The sequence below is a fragment of the Enoplosus armatus genome, chromosome 5 (assembly GCF_043641665.1).
Source record: "Enoplosus armatus isolate fEnoArm2 chromosome 5, fEnoArm2.hap1, whole genome shotgun sequence".
Classification (NCBI taxonomy): domain Eukaryota; kingdom Metazoa; phylum Chordata; class Actinopteri; order Centrarchiformes; family Enoplosidae; genus Enoplosus; species Enoplosus armatus.
The window spans coordinates 3,581,779-3,602,391 of NC_092184.1; the positions used below are offsets into that span (position 1 = coordinate 3,581,779).

Sequence of the window (20,613 nt, forward strand, 5' to 3'; positions counted from 1 at the left end):
TCACAGCTGCTGAAGTTCTGAAACCTTGTGTTAAATTCTGTCTTTTTTCAACGGAACAAAAGACTTTTTAAGTGCTCCGCTTCTTCAGTCACTTAGTCAAATACAAAAAAAACCCAATATATATATATATGTATATATATATATATATATACATATATATAAGCTGGCTTCATTAATGTTAACATGCAGGCTGCAACAAAACTGGCATAACAGCAACATTATTGTTAATTATTACATTATTTTATAGCCTCTGGCGCTCTGTAATGCTCTCAGTGTATTTTCTGCAAATACAATGTGTTGCACTGTGTATACGTCTGTCATAGTGATATGAAGCTGAATGCACTCAACACAGAGTAATGTGTATAATCTGTGTATCCTGTCAGCTCCTGGGCTTAGTGTTGCTTGTTGCCGCTTTGTGGCTGCAGTGGGTCACTATTTAACTTAAGTAGTCAGTCTTTCTGAGGTGACCAATCGTTGGGATTCAGCAGTAAACATTTGCAGGTATTTAACTAGGAGTATGTTAAGCATGCATGACGATAGTAACATTTGCAATAGTGTTTGGGTCACACCAAACTGCATGCAAATCCGAGTGGGCATAAAGTGTGCCACTTTAATGTTTAGCCATTACTGGTGTCCCTGTCGTCATGAGATCACGTGGGTCAAAATGTAATCTTCGTCGTGTCAGCATCACACAGCATAGGAAGCTGAAGTAGATTCCCACAATTGGAAGGCAAAACGCTGCGAGGTTCAGCCAGGAAACAATTAAAAAGTCAGATGGGAGCTTCGTTATAATGCCAGACACAAATTGTTTAGCAAAGCATGCCTCCAGCTATTCTTCCGTAAACACAAGGTTGAGATGACTCATTTGTTTTTAGTTTGCTCAAAGTCTTTATACAAATTTCAGCACATCAATTTGAGTAGAAAATTGCACAATAATGGCCTTTTATGCAAAAAGGTCTTATATTTCTTTTAAAAAAATAATCATTTTTTTGGCCCGGAGGCATCAAAGTCTGCAGTCAACTGTCTGACATGAGATGCCAACACTCAACCTGCAAACGCGAGAAGATGCTTTGGTACATTCTGAGCTGTTACTGCTTCGCCTCTTGGTAAAGGTTTTATTTATGCCAGAGATGCCGAAGCTCAAACTAAAACAAAAACAAGACTCTATCCCACAAACCAGCAGTAAGAAATCTCCTGCAGCTACAAATCAAAATGTGGAAACAATATATCCTTTCAAATTTGGATGTTGAGTGGGGGCTCAGGGAGGACTGAGATGCCGCTTCCCAGTCTCTCTTCCATGGTCCCGATGCTTCCAACCCCTAATCTTGACTGCAGATGCAAATAGTCTAAAAAACGTCCCTACCAAACATTTGCATTTAAACAAATAGATAAAGGTCATTTTGAAAAGCTTGCCTCCTCATGACTGCAGTGTGAGGTGGCATGTTCCATGTGTCCCTGCCCTCCTGACAACATAGTTAAAGCTCCCATCGTGGCACGCCACTCAGTATGGTGCTGCACACTGGGATTCAGCTACTGTAGGCAAATACAGCAGAGGGAGAACAGAGAGGCCTGTGTGTGTATATGTGTGTGTGTGTGTGTGTGTGAGTGTGTGTGTGTATATGTGTGGTCACACAGCATCATGGACACAGGTAAGACATACTCATTCATATGTGACAGCTGCTCCTGCTGCCGTCGCTATTCTTCTGCATGTAATGTCTAATGGTTACGCTGTTAAACACCAGCTTTCTTTCCTTTTTAATTGTATAAATTAGAGCTTTTATTTTGGAGACTGCGTGGAGAAACATTTAGAGGGATCTTTTTTGTGTGTGTGTGACAATGTCATTTGTATTCTGGCTATTATTTCACGACATGTGTACTTATTAAATCCATAGTTTCTCTCCTGATATTGATTTGCAAATGCTGTCTCCATACAATTCACATAAATCAGTGTTTGATATTCAAAAGATGCTTTTAATATCGAGCACTTGTAAGTTATCATATGCTAATTAATTTCATATTGTAATGTATATTTAGATACGAAATAATACCTGAAAGGATGATGTTTAACAACAACAAGGTGTAAAAAAATAATACAAAATAAATAATAATAATAATAATAATTTTGAAGTAACCCAAAGAATATTTAGTACTTTCAAGAATCTCATTGGCCGAGCAAAGTTGGGGCTTATCTAAAATATCCATTCAAAAAGCTGGGATCTTTTACATAAAGTTTTTTGCATGCAATTTCCGTTTGCGTAATAAAGTTTGCATTTTCATTGAGTTTATGCTTCTGCTTCCCAGGAATGTCCCCAAATCACACCGGCACACATTTGAGATTCGTAAAGACCAGTGTAATAGCAAATTAGCTGTTTCTGTGATGCACGCATGTAGAGTTTCTCATCTTCATTTAAGTGTGCGGCTCTTTTTGTAATGTTTGAGTTGCTCTAAACCATCCTAACCCCCCCCCCCCCCCCCCCCCCAGCCTTCCTTCACTGTGAGGTTTCAGCGACTGTGTTTGTAGTAAATTGCCTCTTTTTAGCAGGCCATTTGCATTGACCAAACCAAAGGCAATTTCCATGACATTTACACACCGATACCAAAGAGTCATTCACCTATATGAATAAAACTGTGAAACATTCAAATGAACACACATTTGTGGGGATGGATGAAAATTTGTATGAGTTGTTACCAGCTGCAAGTCAAACTGTCTCTGGATTTGTATCAAATGTGGATTCCCAAACAGTTTTTTTTTTTTCTGCTCCATCTAGAATATTCTAAGAGAGTGTACCAAGGCGTTCGAGTCAAGCACACCGTCAAAGACCTGCTGGCGGAGAAGCGATCCCGACAGACAAATGGGCCCAGATACAGTGTAAGCACAATCTCCTCTAAACCGCTCGGCTTTTGTCCTGTCCTGTCTCTCCCCACTTCATTTTTCTCCCAAACCAAACAGTGCAGCCACAGTTGACATTCTGTTGGTGGCACAATTAAGAGGTCGCTTTCTGAAAATCTCCTCTCCTTGTTTACATTTTGGCTTGTTTTGTGGACCAACGATCCTCGGTTGATCCATTGACCACCTGTACCTCCCCCACCTTCAGTCTCTGCTCCCCTCGAGCGCTCGCAAAGCCAATCTGCAAATAGCTGAGCACTGTGTGTGTAGAGAGAGACACAAAGCGCCAGAGTCCCATCCTGACCTCACAAAAGAACACCGACACAATGCCTGCAATGGCGACGGCCGCGGTCGCCCAAAAAACTCCCCTGGGGTGGAGGCGGGGGGTGGCGTGGGAGGATTGAGGTGGACAGGTAGCATAGAGAGACAGAAAGAGGGCAGAGAAGGAGGCTGCCTATGCAAAGTTTGATCCACGCACACCTGCCAGCCGACATTGTCCTCTGCCGTGTACAGGCCGCAGACAAACCTCCCATTGTTGTCTCCGAAACACGCCAACACACACTCTCACAGCCAGAGAAGCAAGGCTCTGCTTTAGACTGCTGCATGAACAAGCAAGACAGGCTTTTCATTTCCCACAAACCGCCTTGTCGAAAGGCTTTCACAGGACAGTATTCACTGTTTGTTTTCTGTTTAGCATCGGCATGTCCACTCTGTAGATACGCAGGCCGCTGACAACTCGCGCAGCGACAGGATTGTGGGAGAGACAAAAGGGAAGATGTCAGGGACAGGTCCAAAACTTAGCCTCCTCCAATGCGACACTTGGCACGACCAGTTGGGACTTTTATTTTTGAGTTTTGTAACTTTAGCGCGTGTAGCGAAGAGATCACAACCACTGGGGCTACTCCTGGCTGTGCTGGTGACAGATTGAAGTTTTATTTAAACACAAATGTTGTGGAGGCAGAGCAGCTCTGAAAGGTGAAATATACATGCGGTTGAGTTCGGCTTCAGTTGGCAAACAAACACAGTTTCAGAGTGCGGGTGGAAGACTGGCAACGCTGTGATCTCAAGTCAGCCAGCCTTAGTACCGTAGATGTTGACCTTTCAAATTAACACTCACTGACATTTATACCTCTCGTTTAGAGTTCAGGCCCAGTTTTGCCTTTTAGCATTTATTCCAAAATTCTGTGACTTTAAAGGATAAGGCCGGCGACGTATCGATCCGCCTAACAAGTACCGTCTGTGTATCCGCAGCCTGATGGATGTTGTTCCTCTGTGCCTTAGAGCTCCATTGCTGCTGTGCAATAACCAACAGTTTCCACTTGAGCAGAAAACTTTGTGTTTGTGTACGACCCCATCACTCGTCGTAAGAAGCTGGAGGAGAAAATTGGATTTCAGGGCCTTTAGAAACACATCGAGGAGAACTCAGTATTTGTATTGAAAGGACTGATAGATTGGTTTTCAGTCTTTTCATGCGATTTGATGATTTGATTCTTCTGAATCTGCCTCCAGAGCAGCTGCTTCTGGAAACTATTCATGTGAGCAAAACTACAACTTGTTTACCTAACCCTAACTCTAGCCGGATGAGTGGCGGTGAGCTACATTTCTGAGTTGTTTGAGCACTGACATCATCTGATGGAGGCAGAAATGACTGGTGCAAAAGCAGAACGCGGTGTCTAAACCTGACTTTAAAGCAGGACTTCCAACAGCGTGTTGGATAAGTGTCTCTGCCAGGGGTCAATGAGTCCACAGCTCAAGAGGCTTCTGATTTGCTTTCTGTTTGATTCAGTTTTACAGATGATCAGCCTTCTCTTATAGATTCAAAGTTCAAAATAAAAGTTGAATTTGCACCTATACTGTTAAAAAGTGCCATTTTAATTTCAAACTGCCTCAAGACACTTAAGGCATTTTCAAAATAAAGCGACACTTTTGGAACGAGAGGGGGATCCAGCATTAAAGTGAAACTATGAAATGAAATGATAAGAAGAATAAGATCACATTCTTACTCTTAGAAATACAAAAGTTGGAAATAAAACACAACTTTGCTCAATTCAATATGCTCAGTCATTTTGCTGCTGCAGTCAAAGTAATGATAGCTGATGTTAAACGTATAACTTATATATATATATATATAGATGGATATAGTTATGTTTCTGACACTACTGAGTCGGTTCACTGACTTAATGACCTTTTCAGTCATGCTACTGTTGCTAATGTTTTAGCATTTACCATTATCCTCTAACTGCCATCTGTGGCCACAGTTCAGCAGAAGTTACATACAGTCTTCTCACTGTAAGGCAGTTTATCTGTTACGTTGGAAACACACGACATTTTAATTCGATAAGTATTTTTTAAGTAAGAACTGTGTGCCGTGTTCTTGGTTTGGGTTAAATATACATGTAAAGTAATTTATTTACTTTCATTCTGTCAAATCAGTGGATGTACCTTCCATTACACTGGGTGGTGTGTGCAGGCATGTGGCCTGCAATTTTTCAATGCAATGTTGCACTGCATGTTTCTAAATGATCCATGAACGAAGCACAGAGACACACAGTAACTAAAGCCATCCGCGTCCTTATGTTAGCTAACGCTGCCTTTTCTCTCCGGGAATAAAAGCCCATTGAGAGTAAAGAGCAAACTCTAACCACAGAGTCTCCTCATGTTGGAACACAGAGAGGAGAACGTTTCTATTGAGGCGGTGTGCCCAAACATGCCGCTGCTACATAAATGATCCAGGACTGTGAGAAACGAAGGCGTGCGACGCAGAAAACTCCAGGCAGTGACATTTTGTAAGGCTGAAGAGGCTTTGTGTGATGCGTCTCTGAGGTCAAACCAACAACAACTCCCAATTCAAGGTACGGCCGAAATGTGCAGGGACATTTTGATCAGATAAAAGAACAAATAATGGAATAGAAACAAAAAATAGGGGTTATTTGAACTTAAAATCCTGAAAACTCAAATACTAGAACATGATAATTGTGAAGTAAGCAAAGGTAAACTGCAATGAAGCAGTGGACCAAGAAAGGAAAATGAAACTGTACGCTTAATGTGGGAATATTCTCTCAAGAAAATGTGTGTGTGTGTGTGTGTGTTCACTTATAGGTGTGTCCATTCTTTTTTTAAATTATCAGCCTGTAACAGATAGTGGGAATGTGAGAATATGAATGTTTTGCATAGGAAGGAAGTGTTTTTCTGAGAAATAATGCTAAATAAATCCATCATTGCCCTCCTCCCCCACAAACACAAACACACACACACACACACACACAAACACGCTGCCTGCCTCTCTGAGCTTGAGCGACCTGATTTCCATACACAGCCTTCAGAGATGCACTGAGCCGTACCTGGGCCACATGAGGAAGTCTTGGCACTGGCAAATCACATTCAAATTCTGCCCTCAAAATTTGCTTGCCTCCCAGCCAACACGGGCTTAATATCAACTCTTTCATGTCAGCAATATGCAAACGAGAGAGCCTCTCCTGTCAAACCCTGCCTGTGTGTCTCTACACTCTGTGATGTCTCTGTGAAACAGGCCGACGCACTGACGATCCATGTTGCTGGTCAACAAGCGTATCTCACCCAGAAGAAAAGGTCCAGAACATATTATTGATGAAATATGAGAGGATACGAACCGGCTAACAATAACAGGATGCAGCACAGACTGCCGAGCGCATGAATGTTGATTGTAGATATTGTGCTCCAGGCACATGTTGCTGTGCGTTTGACGCTCGTCCAGGGGAACCAGACAACACGCCCTCTGGCTTTTTGGCCTGCACATCTTTTTTACGATTGCATGAAATGTTTCCGTGTTTTTTAAGCTGTTACAACTTTTAATCTGACACTTCGTGTGAGATTTGAAACCATGTAAGCTGAATTGGAGGCGAAAGAAAAAGAAAGAAAGTCAGATGTTTCCATTTGTTGGGAGGGGTGCTGCCATAAAAAAAACGTGGAGTCTTTGGGTTTAAAACATTTCAAACATCGTATGGCACACAGTACACATGAGATGCTGTCATGTAGAGCGGGAAAGGATATAAGAAAGTAAGAGATGAACATGTGTTATAACACAGTTTCTCAACTTCCTCTGGATTTCCATGTTGTCCAAAATCCAGCCGTTGGCGAATCATCAAGTTGTCATGTGAATTTGAACATTCAAGAGTCCAGAGTAAGATTTCATCAAGTACTCTCAACAAGTATCTTTAGCACAATTTTGAGGTACTTTACTTGACTATTTGCATTTTATGGTACTTTATGCTTCTACTCCACGACATGTATCTGACAGCTGGGGTTACTAATTACTTTTCAGATTCGAAAAAAATGTTGAAGATGAAACCCCAAAGAGGACAAATGATTTAATGGTTCACAAAAAGCAAAGCCAACTTTATAGAAAAGTCAAACATTCGTACAAATTTGTGCTGTAGATTTATTTTTTTAATTCCCCGGCCCCATTAGTCATTACTCATGACCCCTCAGATTCATCTCGTGACCCTCAGGATGGGAACAACTGGACTAAACTAGCTTACTGTATATAAAGTAGTTCAAACTGGCTCCACCTCAAGCTGCTACAACAGTAAAACACTGCTTACACACTGATGCGTCAGTATTATCAACTGAGTAATGTCACATGTAGTAATACATCAGTTTCTGCACAATGAGTACTTTTAATGTACTGGTACTTTTACATAAAGCGGCTATAATTGATATTTCTATAATAACAATAGTGATGAATGAAGCTTTTCTCTATCCTGCTGATCAACTTACACCCCCTCCCGTTTTTTTTTTTTGGGGGGGGGGGGGGGGGGGGGGGGGGGGTCAGAATCCATTTGAAATCTCACTTGTTAACATTCGAGGCTTTACATGGCCCGGTGCCATGACTGCGTCAGTGAACTTGTCACTTCTTGCTGTCAACACAGTGTTGTTTTGAGGACACAGCTCTGTCTCGTCGTCACCAGGCTTTGCTTCTTGTCTCTATGTCTCTGATCTGCACGGCCATTTACTCCTTCAACCTTATTTTTTAGAGATCTTTTTTAATATGTTCTCTCTGTGTCTTGTGTCAAAATGATTTGTGATTTGCTGTTGTTTTTGCATTTCATTCTAACTTACACTGGGAAGCGCTCTTCACTTGAAAAGTTCTGTGCAAATATAATTATTCCAAACAAAAAAAAACAAAAACCCAACTGGGTATAAAAGTAAATAGGGCGTCAAATGAATACACTGGACAATTCAGATAGTACAAGCTATATTTTGTGACATCGCTGTGCTGCTTGCTTTTCCTTTCCCTGTGTCCTGACTCATGGTCAGAGGCTTTCATGACGGAAGCCAGCAAATATGCTAGTCTCTGGTAGTTTATTGTATATTGTGCTTATTACTGGGCCTGTATATCTATTACTTCTTGTTGTTTCCCTTTGCCTCTGTGGTCCAGACATCTCTTGTTCAATTTAATGAGAAGAAAAAAAAATGGTCCCAAACAAAAAAAAAGTGAGCAAAATAAGACAACTGAACTGCACATGCTGCGTGTACAGGAGGTGTAGACACATACCTGTTCAACTCAATGTGGGATTTATTTACATTCTATGGAGGAAGACACTCTGCATGAAACTCCCCCACGCAGACCAGGGGGGCTGAGAGCTAATACAGGTGGATTACATGTGTACAAACTGTGTGGGGGGGGGGGGGGACTGAGAATCTTGATGTAAAAGACACACTTAGATAACAGCCGGAAGCACTGCTGTGCAACTTGTTCTCAGAAAGCGAGAGTGAAAGAGAGGAGCTCTCACGCGCCGGGCTGTTTGCTCAGGGGTTAAAAGAACGAGCACAGCGCGCGCGCACGCGCCAACAGCCAATGCAGAATCCGTGCACGCGCGTAAGAAGTTGTTCTGAATGTCGCCCCAGTTCGCGCTCCTTGTTTCAACTCTTGCTTCTCTGTCACAGGGGGGATCGACCACTCCGCCCTCGTTTGTCCAGATGCCAGGTGAGATCTTGCCCCCCCTCCCTCCCCTCCCCTCCCCTCCCTCACCGCCTGCGAGACTAAACCGCGTCAAACGCGCTCGAGCGTGCGCGTTTGACGCGGTTGTCTGCAGACTTCCGGCCTGCGGCGCGTGCGAGCTGACGCTGCGCTGCCGGCCGCGGTGAAGACGAGGGTGTAACGTGTCCTCGTGTTGTCCCCCCCCCGCAGGCTCCCACGTGCTGCAAAGCTACTACGGCATGAGGCGGCCCTTCATGTCAGAGTCCGAGTTTTGCCCGTCCACCAAGCAGTTCTCCCCCGACATCTACTCGTCCTCCCTGGGCGGCAAACCGCTGGGCTGCGAGCCCTCCGCCATGACCAGCTACTCCTCCCTCATCGACAGCTACTACCCGGAGACCTTCGGCGATTACCGCAGCGCCGCCGCCTTCTCCAGCTCCGGAGGGTCCTTCCTGCCGTCCTCGGCCCTCTCATCCCTGCTGCCCCCCTTCGGTGGAGAGTCCTCGCATTTGTTCCTGGTACGACAGAGACGAGAGAAGTGGGGATGGAGGAACTGTTCACTTCACTTCTCTGGGTCCATTTTGTTCTGTAGTGTGTTGTTTCCCCCCCCCCTCCATGTGTTAGAGAGACAGACAGGGACTGTGGGAACAGAATCAAACGGGGGGGGGGGGGGGGGGGGCACTGAGGTTATATATGGCAGGCATCTCAGCCACTAGTCCACTTGTTGTTGTTTGTGAAAGCCGGGGGGGGGTAAAGGTCAGGATGAGAGTAAACACTAGAGAGTAAAGGTCAGGATGTCTCGACCTCTTCTTTTTTTTCTTCCTGTGAGTTCATGGAAGCCCAGTAGTAAATTGCTGGGGTCCCATTTTAACTGTGGTGCTATCGAGCCATGCAGGGTTATTGTCTTTTCTTACAACTTTTGAGAAATCTGTCTCTCTGAGATTTCCTCTCCCACCCTAATGGCAGTGGAAGTGAACGGAATTTCTTTGTAAACATCATTTATCTTCCCAGACACACTCGCTCACTGTCAGCAGGTTTATTATATGCGTTTTTTTTTTATATATACAATGTTTTTGTCAATGATTTCCGTCATTTTATTTAATGAATAAACACATTGAAACTCACGCCATCAACCTTTAACAGTGGTGGATTACTGAGAGCAACGCTGTTTCTGAAAAGAGATATTTGCTGCTGAATTGTTATGTGGGATTTTTCAGTGTTGTCAGCATAAAGAAATTCCATTCACCTCCATTGTACTGGGATGGGAAAAGTCTCATCTTATGACCTGGACAAATAAATGTCATGTCATTACAAAAGCACTGTTCTGCTATGAGCAGGGAGTCTGATGCTTCCTGTAGTCAGCGAAGGAAATAGATGAATGAATGATTTATCCTCTTGTGTCTTCCTGCCCCAGAGAGACTCATGGGAGCAGTCGGTTCCAGAACCAGTATCCCAGGTGGAGGCTCTGTGCCCAGACAGCCTGGCCTCCGTCAACGTCCCGCCCTCCATGCCCAGCCCGGAGCACCCGGGGAGCCCCTCCCAGTACCGCTCCCCGAGCCGAGGCTCCTCCATGGGCCCCGTGTCCAGCGGCCAGCACTACACCCTGCACTCCATGGAGGATGCCCACTACCACCCCTTAACCACCAGCAGCTCCTACCCGGCCCCCTCCGCCTCCTTCGCCTGCCCCCCTTACATGGGCAGCCCCGTCAGCGACCTGGTGTCCAAGATGGTGACAGAGGAGGTCGCCGACGGCCACGCCGGCCTCCCTGCCAGCGGCGAGGCTCACTCCTGCTGGGGCAAAGAGGACGGAGTGAGCTCCTGGTCGCCCTACGAGATCAGGAGGGCCTACTGACTGGATGACGGGCCTGAGGCTCGGAGTGAACAAGAAGATGGAGGTTTCACAGACAATTAAACAATGAACTCAACAGGCACTTGACAGTACAGAGAAAACCCACTCAGTCAAGCAGCTGTGGAGTGTTTTGTTGAAAGGACAATTCCAGTGCATTTACAAAGAGAAGATTCAAGTTTGAATATGTTGTTAGGAGTGTGGTAGCCTTCGTCGACCCCTATTACAGCCTGATCTGAGGGGAAATTCCTACTTATATATATAAAAAGGTGTCCTTTGTGTTTGATTTGTATAAAAAAGAAATAAGCCTTAAAACTGAAAAACAAACAAACAAAAATAGATAGTAGTGATGTAGTAAAGCCAATAAAATAGGGCTGTGACTTTGATGGCGTGTAATATGAGGACTTGTGCGTGTTGTAATGTTGTAATGTGAACATGTAACATGCTAAAGACCCTTAAACTTACACGGTGTAAGTGGTACTTTTGCAGTTGCCGGTGGGTACAGGGTAGGACTGTGGAGTGTGTACAGTACATATTATGTCCACATATTTGTGTTTAGGTAAAACATAAACACGCAGGTAGGTTTTGTATAGTGTATTTAACGGCACTATAACCAATAAACAGTTAGTCGACTGCACAGGACAGGCCTCTCGCCAGCCTGAGTTAGCTGTTTAACACCACGCGCTGCGCTTGAGGATTCATGAAAACTAGTTAGCCCACGAGCAGAGGAGTCAGGATACATAGCTGAAAGTACAAGATACATGGTTGAAACGTCCGTCTGGTAAGGGTTAAGCAGTGTGAAGGCAAACTTGACCAAACGTACTGGAAGAAAAGACCAATCCTAAATATTGTCAACTCCCAGGATCACTTTGTTTCCAGTGAAAAAACATTGCGACAGCATCCACTTTTACAGAAGACGTAGTGTTATTTAACACCCTGTTTAATATCAATTCAAGTGAACACATCTGGGACGCGACTGGCGGTGGTGATGACGGGGCGGTGGACAGAATCTCGTGGGTCAGGTTGTTAGATATGGCTTGGTACAGAATTAGATAAATATATATAAGGTAGGTGAAGAAAATAAAGTGAAACACTCGAGAGCTGATGATGTTTCAATCCTTATCATTGCAATGAATTAGCTGTTCGGTGCACATAAATATACTTCTCACTGAAGTGAGGTCTGGTATTTGTTCGGGCAATGACTCCATAGTGTGTTGGAAATCATTTGAGATGATAATGCATCCTTTGTGTTATTTCAAATTTTTAGTTTAAAAAAAATTGGCCAATTGGTTGGTTTTAAGTGGTTTTAAGTGTCTATGAATTACAAGTTATACAATATTTAAACACTGGCCGGTGTCGCAGCAAATGTATTTAACTGTGTATACATTTACCGGTAAGCTTAAAACGGTTTAGAAATACATATAGGTATGGTTATTTATGATAATATGTATATGTTATAGTGTGTTATCGAACATTTATTAACCGTCTGTGCACCAGTTATGAATGCTTCATGGAAGGAGTTAACAAAGACCTTAATAAACACTTACAATATATCCTTACATCTGCCTACAACCACACTACAGTGTGTCATAAACCACTGAATCATTGTTTGTATATACTGCTTATGAACACTAAGTACAGGGGGTTAAAATAAAGTGTAACCCAAAAGGCTTTTAGACATGATCCGTCTTCTGCATCGAGCTTTTTCAATCAGACAACTGACAAAAAAAAAAATCAAACTGGTTCATATTTGTTGTCACTTTATGTTCAGCATCTGTGTGATTAGGATTGTTAATGGACTGCAGCTTCCTCAGTCGACCTTCTATTAAATTACACACAACTGTTTTAATTGAGAAAGTCATCCCAGTATTGCTTTTTTGGGGGGATTAAATACCTTTTTTTTTTTACCTAGAAATCAACTGCAATCAAAGTAACATTTGTGTGTGTGTGTGTGTGTGTGTGTGTGTGTGTGTGTATCTATAACAAACCACTTTCCAACATTATATAGTATTCGAAATGTTTTATTTTTGGATCAAGAATTAAAAAAAAAAAAAAAATTGCAGTAAACGTTCTTCGTTTTATCAAACTTAAAAGTCAAAGTTAAACACTGTTTCACGCACGCAGACGTCAGGGCAGGTCAGCTGCGTGCAGGCGTTCTGACTTGTGGCCACTAGGTGGAGCCCCTGCACCACTGCCGCAGCAGGAGGAGAGGGTGAAAAGCCGTGAAAACGTGATGGGAGACCGGAGACCAGAGAGCAGGGATGAAGACAAGTTTGCGTCTGTGTACCGTAATTAAGAGGAAGCTGTATGAAAAGTGCGTGAGATCACCAAAGAGCGCGTTTAAAGAGGCGAATATGGAACACAAACATGTCACATTGGTCCAAATCTTACATTTTCTTTATGTAGTGGGGACACTAGCACTACTACTACTACTACTAATACAAATACTACTACCTGCTACTGCAACAAATAATAATAATAATCATATAGTAATAATATCTACAACAGCCATGCTAATTACAGTAATAATAATAATAATACCTGGGAATAGTCTAATGAATAACCTTTGACCAGTTTGAGATATAAAAGTGCTCCAGATGTTTACAGCTGGATGAACAGAACATCATTATTGTGTAAGAAGTTTTGTTATTTCTAATTATTCTTATCAACTTATCATGTACGCCCCCAAATTCTTAAAAGAAATAATAATAAAAGTCTATTGCAACATTTTGTACAGGCCGATGTGAATATATTGCTGCTGTCTGATGTGCAGACAGAGCCACCAAAGCTCTTGATGCAACCTTCTGACTTATTAAAAAAAAATAAATAAAACAAAATAAACGCCTGTTAGCTTCAATCAGCTGTGGCAAACGTGTGTGGAAGGGATGTGTTGCTGAAATAAGAAGGTACGTCGAAATATTCGAATCCCTGCCAAAAACTGTGGCTCCTCGCCGGGAGACGTCTCCTTATTCTGGAACAAATGATTTCCTTTTGATCATTAAAAGTCTCCAAAAGAGCACGAAAGCCCAGAGCTGCTGAGCCCTCTGCCTGCAGCCCTCGGCAGGTGAGTGCACTCACAGCACTCGCATTGGAGGAGCTCAGGGCCTGCGATGGCAAAGATGGCCACTGGCCTTTGCCACGCCCACTTCTTCTCCACTTTTATGCGTTTATCCCTGAAATAAAGCTTAAAAATATGTTTGAATGTGTCGCCGGCGTGCAGGGGGGCCGCAGTGCACGCGTGGCCACGGGTGCGAGGTGAATTGCGGTGTGTGAGTGGCGCACAGGAGGCACCCAGTGCTGTAGTGCTTAATGAGGGGGTGTGATGCTCTGATATTGCAAAAGGAGGATAAAATTAATAAAAGTATGGTTTCTTTTCGGTCAAAGTGTGAAATACTGTTATATTACATTAAAGTAGAGCTTATACAATGTCCATGCGTGGTGATTTTTATTGAAAAATCGATATAAGTCAGTTGCTTCTGAATATTCAAATTGAAAGTAACGCGCAATCAAATCATTGTCAAATCATTGAGTTCTAGGGGTTTTAAATAGTAGGCATGGAGGGAGAAAATCTCAAACTAATATGTCCCCAGCTACATTACAATATTGTTGTATGCTCTGACTCTGCTGTAAGACATTTGTGTTGAGGTTTTTGGAGACTTTTGCACAATTTTCGTTCTTGGCCATTTTGCTGAGGCAGAAAAGGACGTTGTGGAGTCCCACAGGTCTTCTCCAGGGAGCCTCTCTTCATCTGTAGCCATCATGTCTGGTAAGTTTCACGCCGGATTTTCATCTGGAAATCATTTTTTTTTTTGTAGTATTTTCTCCTGTTAGACAGAAAAAGAGAAAAGAGAGTTGTGGGGGGGGGGGGGGGGAAGAGAGGGGGGGGGGGGTGTTTAGTGGCAAAATTAAAAGCACACAGGTGCACCCATAGGTGTTCATTTCACAGCAAATCTAAATGTTATAGAAATGTATAAGATGAGCAACAGTAAATTTAGATGTTCAAGTGATGAATCTTTGCACTTTAATGCCACCTGTTTCCCAGTTGGTGGGTGGATCAGGAGAGCCGGCTTTCCCCCATTCAATCAGTCCTGTTCAGCTTTACCGACTTTTATGGATTTATACTATGCTGAATTCCTATGACCACCGTCTGCCGACACGCACGCCGGGACACGTCGATCATTTTCTGTTTTATCATCAAAGATGAATTGGCCCCGCTACTAGAACTAATCTCTCAGCCGGAACCCCTCTGCCTCTGCCCGGGCTGCTTGTGCGTAACAGGCGGTTATGTGGAACCGCGTTCGAGTGGGATGTGTCTGCCGCGCGTGATTTTGTCCCACTATTTGCCACATTTAAGACAAATCATCAAGTAGCGTTTTGGCTGTATGAATATTTATCAGCCGAGGCTTCGTCTCCTTATCAAATCGCCTCGCCACTCCTGGGTGCATTGAATTACGCCTTTAGGCCTAAACGACGTGCACCTATGCGAGGCGTTCTCCTCTGGGCTCCTTAATCGAGCTTCACCTATAGGATAAAATAAGGCGAATTATTGCCTGTATACGCTCCGTAGATTTTCCACTGTCCCATATTCAAGATGAGAGAGAGAGAGAGAGGGGGGGGGGGGTGTAGGGGTGATTTGAATAAAGTTACAGAGATTGGAGTAGAGCTTTGGTTTGAATTATAAGCAGCATGAGGCTGAAAATGCCCTCGAAATGTTCCACAAGACAACAACAATCCGGCCGAGGCTGAATGCCGGGGCACGCGTAAAGAGTGAACAGTGTTTTCACGGACGGCCGTGGCGCCGATTTTACCGACACCAACTTCACCTCGGTGTCGAGACTCTTAAACACAACTCCAGAGCAACCATTTCAATCACTGCGACAAGGTTGAAGTTTGATTTGCCGATCGGCGTGCGGACTCTTTTCGGCTCTTTGTTCGTGCGTTTTACGCGGTCGCCCCCGAGCAGCCTTAAATCCAACTTTGCCCAACGATTCCAACACGCATCCCAACCTCTAGCTCGACCCGGGCCCGCCATTTCACCCGTCATTCTATCGTTTATGATCAGAAATATGTACTTACGGTGGCGCATTTTGTGCCGCTTTCCTTTGTTCCTGGTCTGGGCGGGGTGGCTCTGGGACGCGGATCACACACACACACACACACACAGGCTGCAGTGAAAGAGTCTGCTGGCGGCGTAATAGGAAGCGCCGAGCCTTGTGGTGCCGTAAAGAGGGACCTCTAACCGGGTGCACTCGGGGGCGAAAAGACCCGGAGCCACAGCGCGCACAGAGCGCCGAAAATGCACTTTTACGCACCGCGGATTTGGACACAACTTCGGACATTCAAACGTTACACACAGTCCAAAGTACACCTTGTTGTTTATCAGAGCATGTTATATGTTTTACCAGCGTTTCCTACCAATAAACAGGCTTACATTCAACACTTTATTGGGGTGTAGGACAATAACCATGTCATGGAGAGACTGCAGCTTATTGGGGGGAGAAAAGAAAGTGTGACATTTCATTTTTTGAATTTGAGGGAAAGAAACATTGCTGGCTTAAACTGAGGGAGGTAGGAGGGTAAGGGAGAGGGGGGGGGGGGGGCGGTATGGTGGGTAGAAAGGAGAGGAATCAGTGTCTGCTATTGTCTGCACCAGCGGAGGGTATTTAGTAAACATGAGTGACATGCTGTTCTCTTTATGCAGATAAGCCGAGGGTGTACCAGGGCGTCCGAGTGAAGACCACGGTCAAAGAGCTGCTGCAGAGGCACAGAGCCCGAGAGGCCAACAGCAAAAAAGTCAAAACGGTAACCACCACCACCACCACCCCCCCTCCCACACACACACACACACACACACCCACAGAGTCACTGAGCAAAGCAATAAACTGCCCCTGTAGATGATTGACTGCCCCTCCAGTAGTAAACATCCTAACGTTTTTTTTTTTAAACAAATCCATTAAGCACGCATGCGCACACACACTTGATTTGCAGTGGGAAACAAAAAAAAACAAAAAAAAAAACACTAAATGTCTGAACAAGAAAGTCAAATCCAAAATGTTCTGACAATATCTAATAATCTTGTCTCCCTCCCTCCCTCCTCTCCCCCATCTCCCTCTGCCCCCTCCCGGTCGACAGATAGCCCAGGCTTGCTTGGATCTTCAGGATCTTTGCGCGTCCACTCTTCCACGTAAGTTTACCCAGCAGCAGCATCCAAGTCCACTGTCTCTAATGTCAAATAAATCAGCCGAAGCTACATATCTGCTGCAGCATTTGACTCCAACCTGACCTAAAGCAATCGCGGGCTGCACCTGCGCTGTGCTATGCGCAGTTTGCAAAGCCAAGTCAGAATTTGCATGCAGTTTGCAATGATCCAAATTAAAAATCCCCACTTCACCACAGCTAGAACTCCCATAGTTTAGTAAGCGACTGGAACAAAAAAAAAAAACCCGCACTGGTTGCAGCCAGAAAACAAAAGCAGATACTGTTGTTGGGATTCATCGAAAAGAAGCCAAGTCAAAAACAGATTTGCACTCCTTGGCAACCTGCTCTGACCCCCGCCGCCCCCCACCCCCCACCCCTTCCAACAACAACAAAAAAAAAAAAAAAAACAGGAACAAAATACTCACATGAACGCCCCAGTCATGACCCCAGAAACTGGTCTATCTTAGGCTACTTGTAATGCAATTCTGGTCAACTATTGACAGCTCCATTCCAAAAGTGCAGGGTCCCTTCTTATAAACGAAGGCTTACATTCAAATGTGTTGGCTGATGGTGTCATGACATCACTCCCTGAACTTATAGGTCTATTTAAATGTCTTCCTGTGGTCTGTCCCTGAGCCCTGTCTGAATGCGCTCTTGGAGATATGTGTCCCCCTTGCCCATTCATTCTTTATGTAAGTAGATTAGGCCTAAAAAAAAAACATTTTAAATGCATCATAAGTCCTGACAGGATCTATTTTCAAACTTTGGTGTGTAGCCGATATGTCGGTTAATATGTATCACAGGCATGTAACCATTCACATGTAACCCCCCCCCCCCTTTTTTTTCTCTTTTTTTTATTTGATATCTTTAATGTAATTTGTATATTTAATTCCGTTAGGTCTCTATGTGGACCCTCCTCCCGCCATTCCCCCAGCTGACGCGAGCAGCTGTGGCTCGCGAGCCCTCCAGCTGCGCGCCGCCTCGTTCCCCGTCCCTGACAGCTCGTGCAACATCCAGATGCAGGGGAGCACCTTTAACGACATCCAGCAGCAGTTTGGGGACATGATGTTGCCCGGCAACGGCTACGGTGGCCATAACAGCAGCAGCACCGGCTGCGGCGGCGGTAGCTACAGCGCCTCCCTGCCTCCCCCTCCCACCTTCCCGCTGCCCTGGTGCCACGGACTATCCTCTGACGCGGACTACTTTGGCCATGGGACGGTAGGTTTCTCCCACTGACACTAACTCCATTCAAAAAATATATAATTTTTTAAAGAGGTTGTCATTTGTGGTCAGTTATAAACAGCCTATGTAGAAAGACGACCCCTGTCTTTATTTATAGGGTCTCTTCGTATATTCGGCACATACGTAGGCTATATAATCAATCCATGATTTTTGCAATCAAATGTAAATGATAAAAAATGACAGTTTGGTAATCAGGATTATGCTGAATAGGAGAGTGTTTTCAGTCCTCTGGTAAATACCATAATAACTATGGTCTTAACGATTTCTAACACCTCAGGCACTATTAAATAGTGTACTTTTGGAATAGAGGTTTGGCATTACTGTTTCTGTCCTTATCAGAGAGCTGTGTTGTTGTTTTTTTTGCAGACTTGTTTTTGCCATAGTAGTCCAGTAGTCCAATGGGAGTATATAACAGCGAGTTTATCTGTAACAAAATGCTTAAATACAGCCTAAGTAAAATTCCATATATAGCCTCCATATGACTGGAGGAACATTATTGTTTCTGTAGCTTTGATAGAGGGATAATTAGCCTAATTCACAAATAAAAACACCTCTCCCTGGTGACATTTCCAAACTGGTGCTCAAAAATGATCCTCACCATCCATCGTGTCTTCTTCTCTTCCAGGCTCCCTGCTCATCACCGGAGTCCCTGAAGCTCTGCAACCCCGTTGATCACAACAGTTACTCGCCGCAGGACTCTTTCTCCTCCTCCTCCTCTTCCTCCTGCTACGACTCACCCACGAGGATGGAGTCCGGCTACCACGGCTTCCCCTCAGAGCACTACCACTATCAGCACTGCAACCTCCAGGACAGTTACTGCCTGCCCCACTGTTGGCCAGGTCAGCAGGAGAGCTTCTCCGGCCCTGAATACGCACCTTACTACAACCCCACAGACTATCCATACACCTGTCCCGTGGAAGAGAACTATTTCAAGAGGGATTTGCAGATGAGCTCCGAAATGTGCTACAACATACTATGATGAGACCTTCACCAGTATTGTTTTGTCTTTTGACTGTAAATATAATTCTCTTCAAGTTTGCTTGACGGTCCGCTTTGCAGTACAGTGTGTGCTCTGAGTGGCTTTTGCTTTGGTGGAGTGAGTAGGATGAATGCCGAATGGATGGAAAGGCTGATATTTTTGTACCAATTACTTTTTTTTTTATATCACTTAGATTTATTTTCATACAAATAACTTGTTGCTGTATTGAATAAAAATGTGTTAAACCCAACAATGTGCTTAAAATGAATTTCCCTTTTTGCACGTAGCATTCACACTTTAAGAAGTCAAAAAGCAGACAAGCACAGTGTAAAAACTGGACGGGCAGGTTCTGTGTCAGTGTCATGGTCTTGGTCATGTTAATCAGTATGCAGTATGCAGGTTGACATTTTGCTCCCTGAACAAGCCACCACAGTTATCGTCCATGTTGCTCAACGTCAGGACAGGACAGGTCCTATGGACAGGAAACTGCAAAAATGTGGGAGGAGAGAGAGTAGAAATAAACAACGCGGACTGATAACGTGTCGGGGCCGAGCTGTGCTGTAATGCAACACTTGAAGTGAAGGAATCCTGACTCAACTTCACTCGCAGCTGAAGTTTAAAAGTGTATGGAGAACAGGTTAAAGGTTCAATTCAAATCATGTCGACACGATGAATTATAAATATGGAAGATATATCATTCTGGATAAATATTTGAGAAAATTGTTTTGATTTTTTTTTTTTTTTTTGCAAGTTTCCAAATGAAGAACTCAAACAGGCACGAGAGGCTGGGGGTTACATGAAGGAATCATAGAGCATATTTATAAAACGCACCAAGGAAGGCTTATGTAACGTCCACATGTCTGTCTTGAGGTGCCATGAGTACTACTGAGGACACTGAGGGCATGTCTGCGGTAATATATCTGGAAATCTGGTGTGTGTGTGTGTAATGACATAAAGTGGGGTTTACATTTTATTTCACATGTTGTTGGATGTTTTAGGGCTGACTAAATATGCCCAAAAGGTACAGTTTTTTGGCAAAAGGCTTTGAAACAACATTTACACCATAATGTAGGGAGATACAATTTACAGAAAATGTATTTGAACTGTAATATTGATAAATATAATGTGCCTCTTTAAATACTCAAAAAATGTACAGAGTTTGGTTGGTGGCTTGTCAAAAACGCTGTGTGGGGCAAATTTAGGACTTGAAATTTTAATGTCATTACCTTTATTTGGCACACGTCTCAAACATTAATCCCAGACACCAGATTTAGCCACCTCTTCCCATCTTGGAAGATAAACACTTCATGGCCTCAGGATCTCTGAAATCCTGGCTAAGGCCCTCATCAACAGATCCAATGGTTTATACCATAGATCTGCATGACCATATAGGCAGCATAAAACAGCTTAGGCAGCAAGCCTCCATGTTTCCTTTTCTGCAAATGATCAAATGGATCACACGGTTTCACATGCAAATGAGGATCCCACTCTTGTGTCGCAGTGTT

At 43.8% G+C, this 20,613-nt stretch overlaps 2 protein-coding genes across 2 annotated transcripts; both read left to right on the forward strand.

Moving 5' to 3' along the window:
• Positions 1-1,525: 1,525 nt before the first annotated feature.
• On the forward strand, positions 1,526-10,852 carry LOC139285827 (POU class 2 homeobox associating-factor 2-like). The gene is made up of 5 exons (XM_070906482.1): positions 1,526-1,649; positions 2,769-2,869; positions 8,813-8,852; positions 9,057-9,361; positions 10,258-10,852. The coding sequence occupies exons 1-5, from the start codon at positions 1,640-1,642 to the stop codon at positions 10,693-10,695; spliced, it is 894 nt and encodes a 297-aa protein (XP_070762583.1). The 5' UTR covers positions 1,526-1,639; the 3' UTR covers positions 10,696-10,852.
• Positions 10,853-16,293: 5,441 nt separating this feature from the next.
• linc.pou2af1 (lnc RNA pou2af1) lies at positions 16,294-19,352 on the forward strand. The gene is made up of 5 exons (XM_070905942.1): positions 16,294-16,300; positions 16,367-16,491; positions 16,822-16,873; positions 17,786-18,105; positions 18,755-19,352. Exons 1-5 carry the CDS (start codon positions 16,294-16,296, stop codon positions 19,106-19,108), a joined length of 858 nt encoding a protein of 285 aa, XP_070762043.1. The 3' UTR covers positions 19,109-19,352.
• Positions 19,353-20,613: the final 1,261 nt, after the last annotated feature.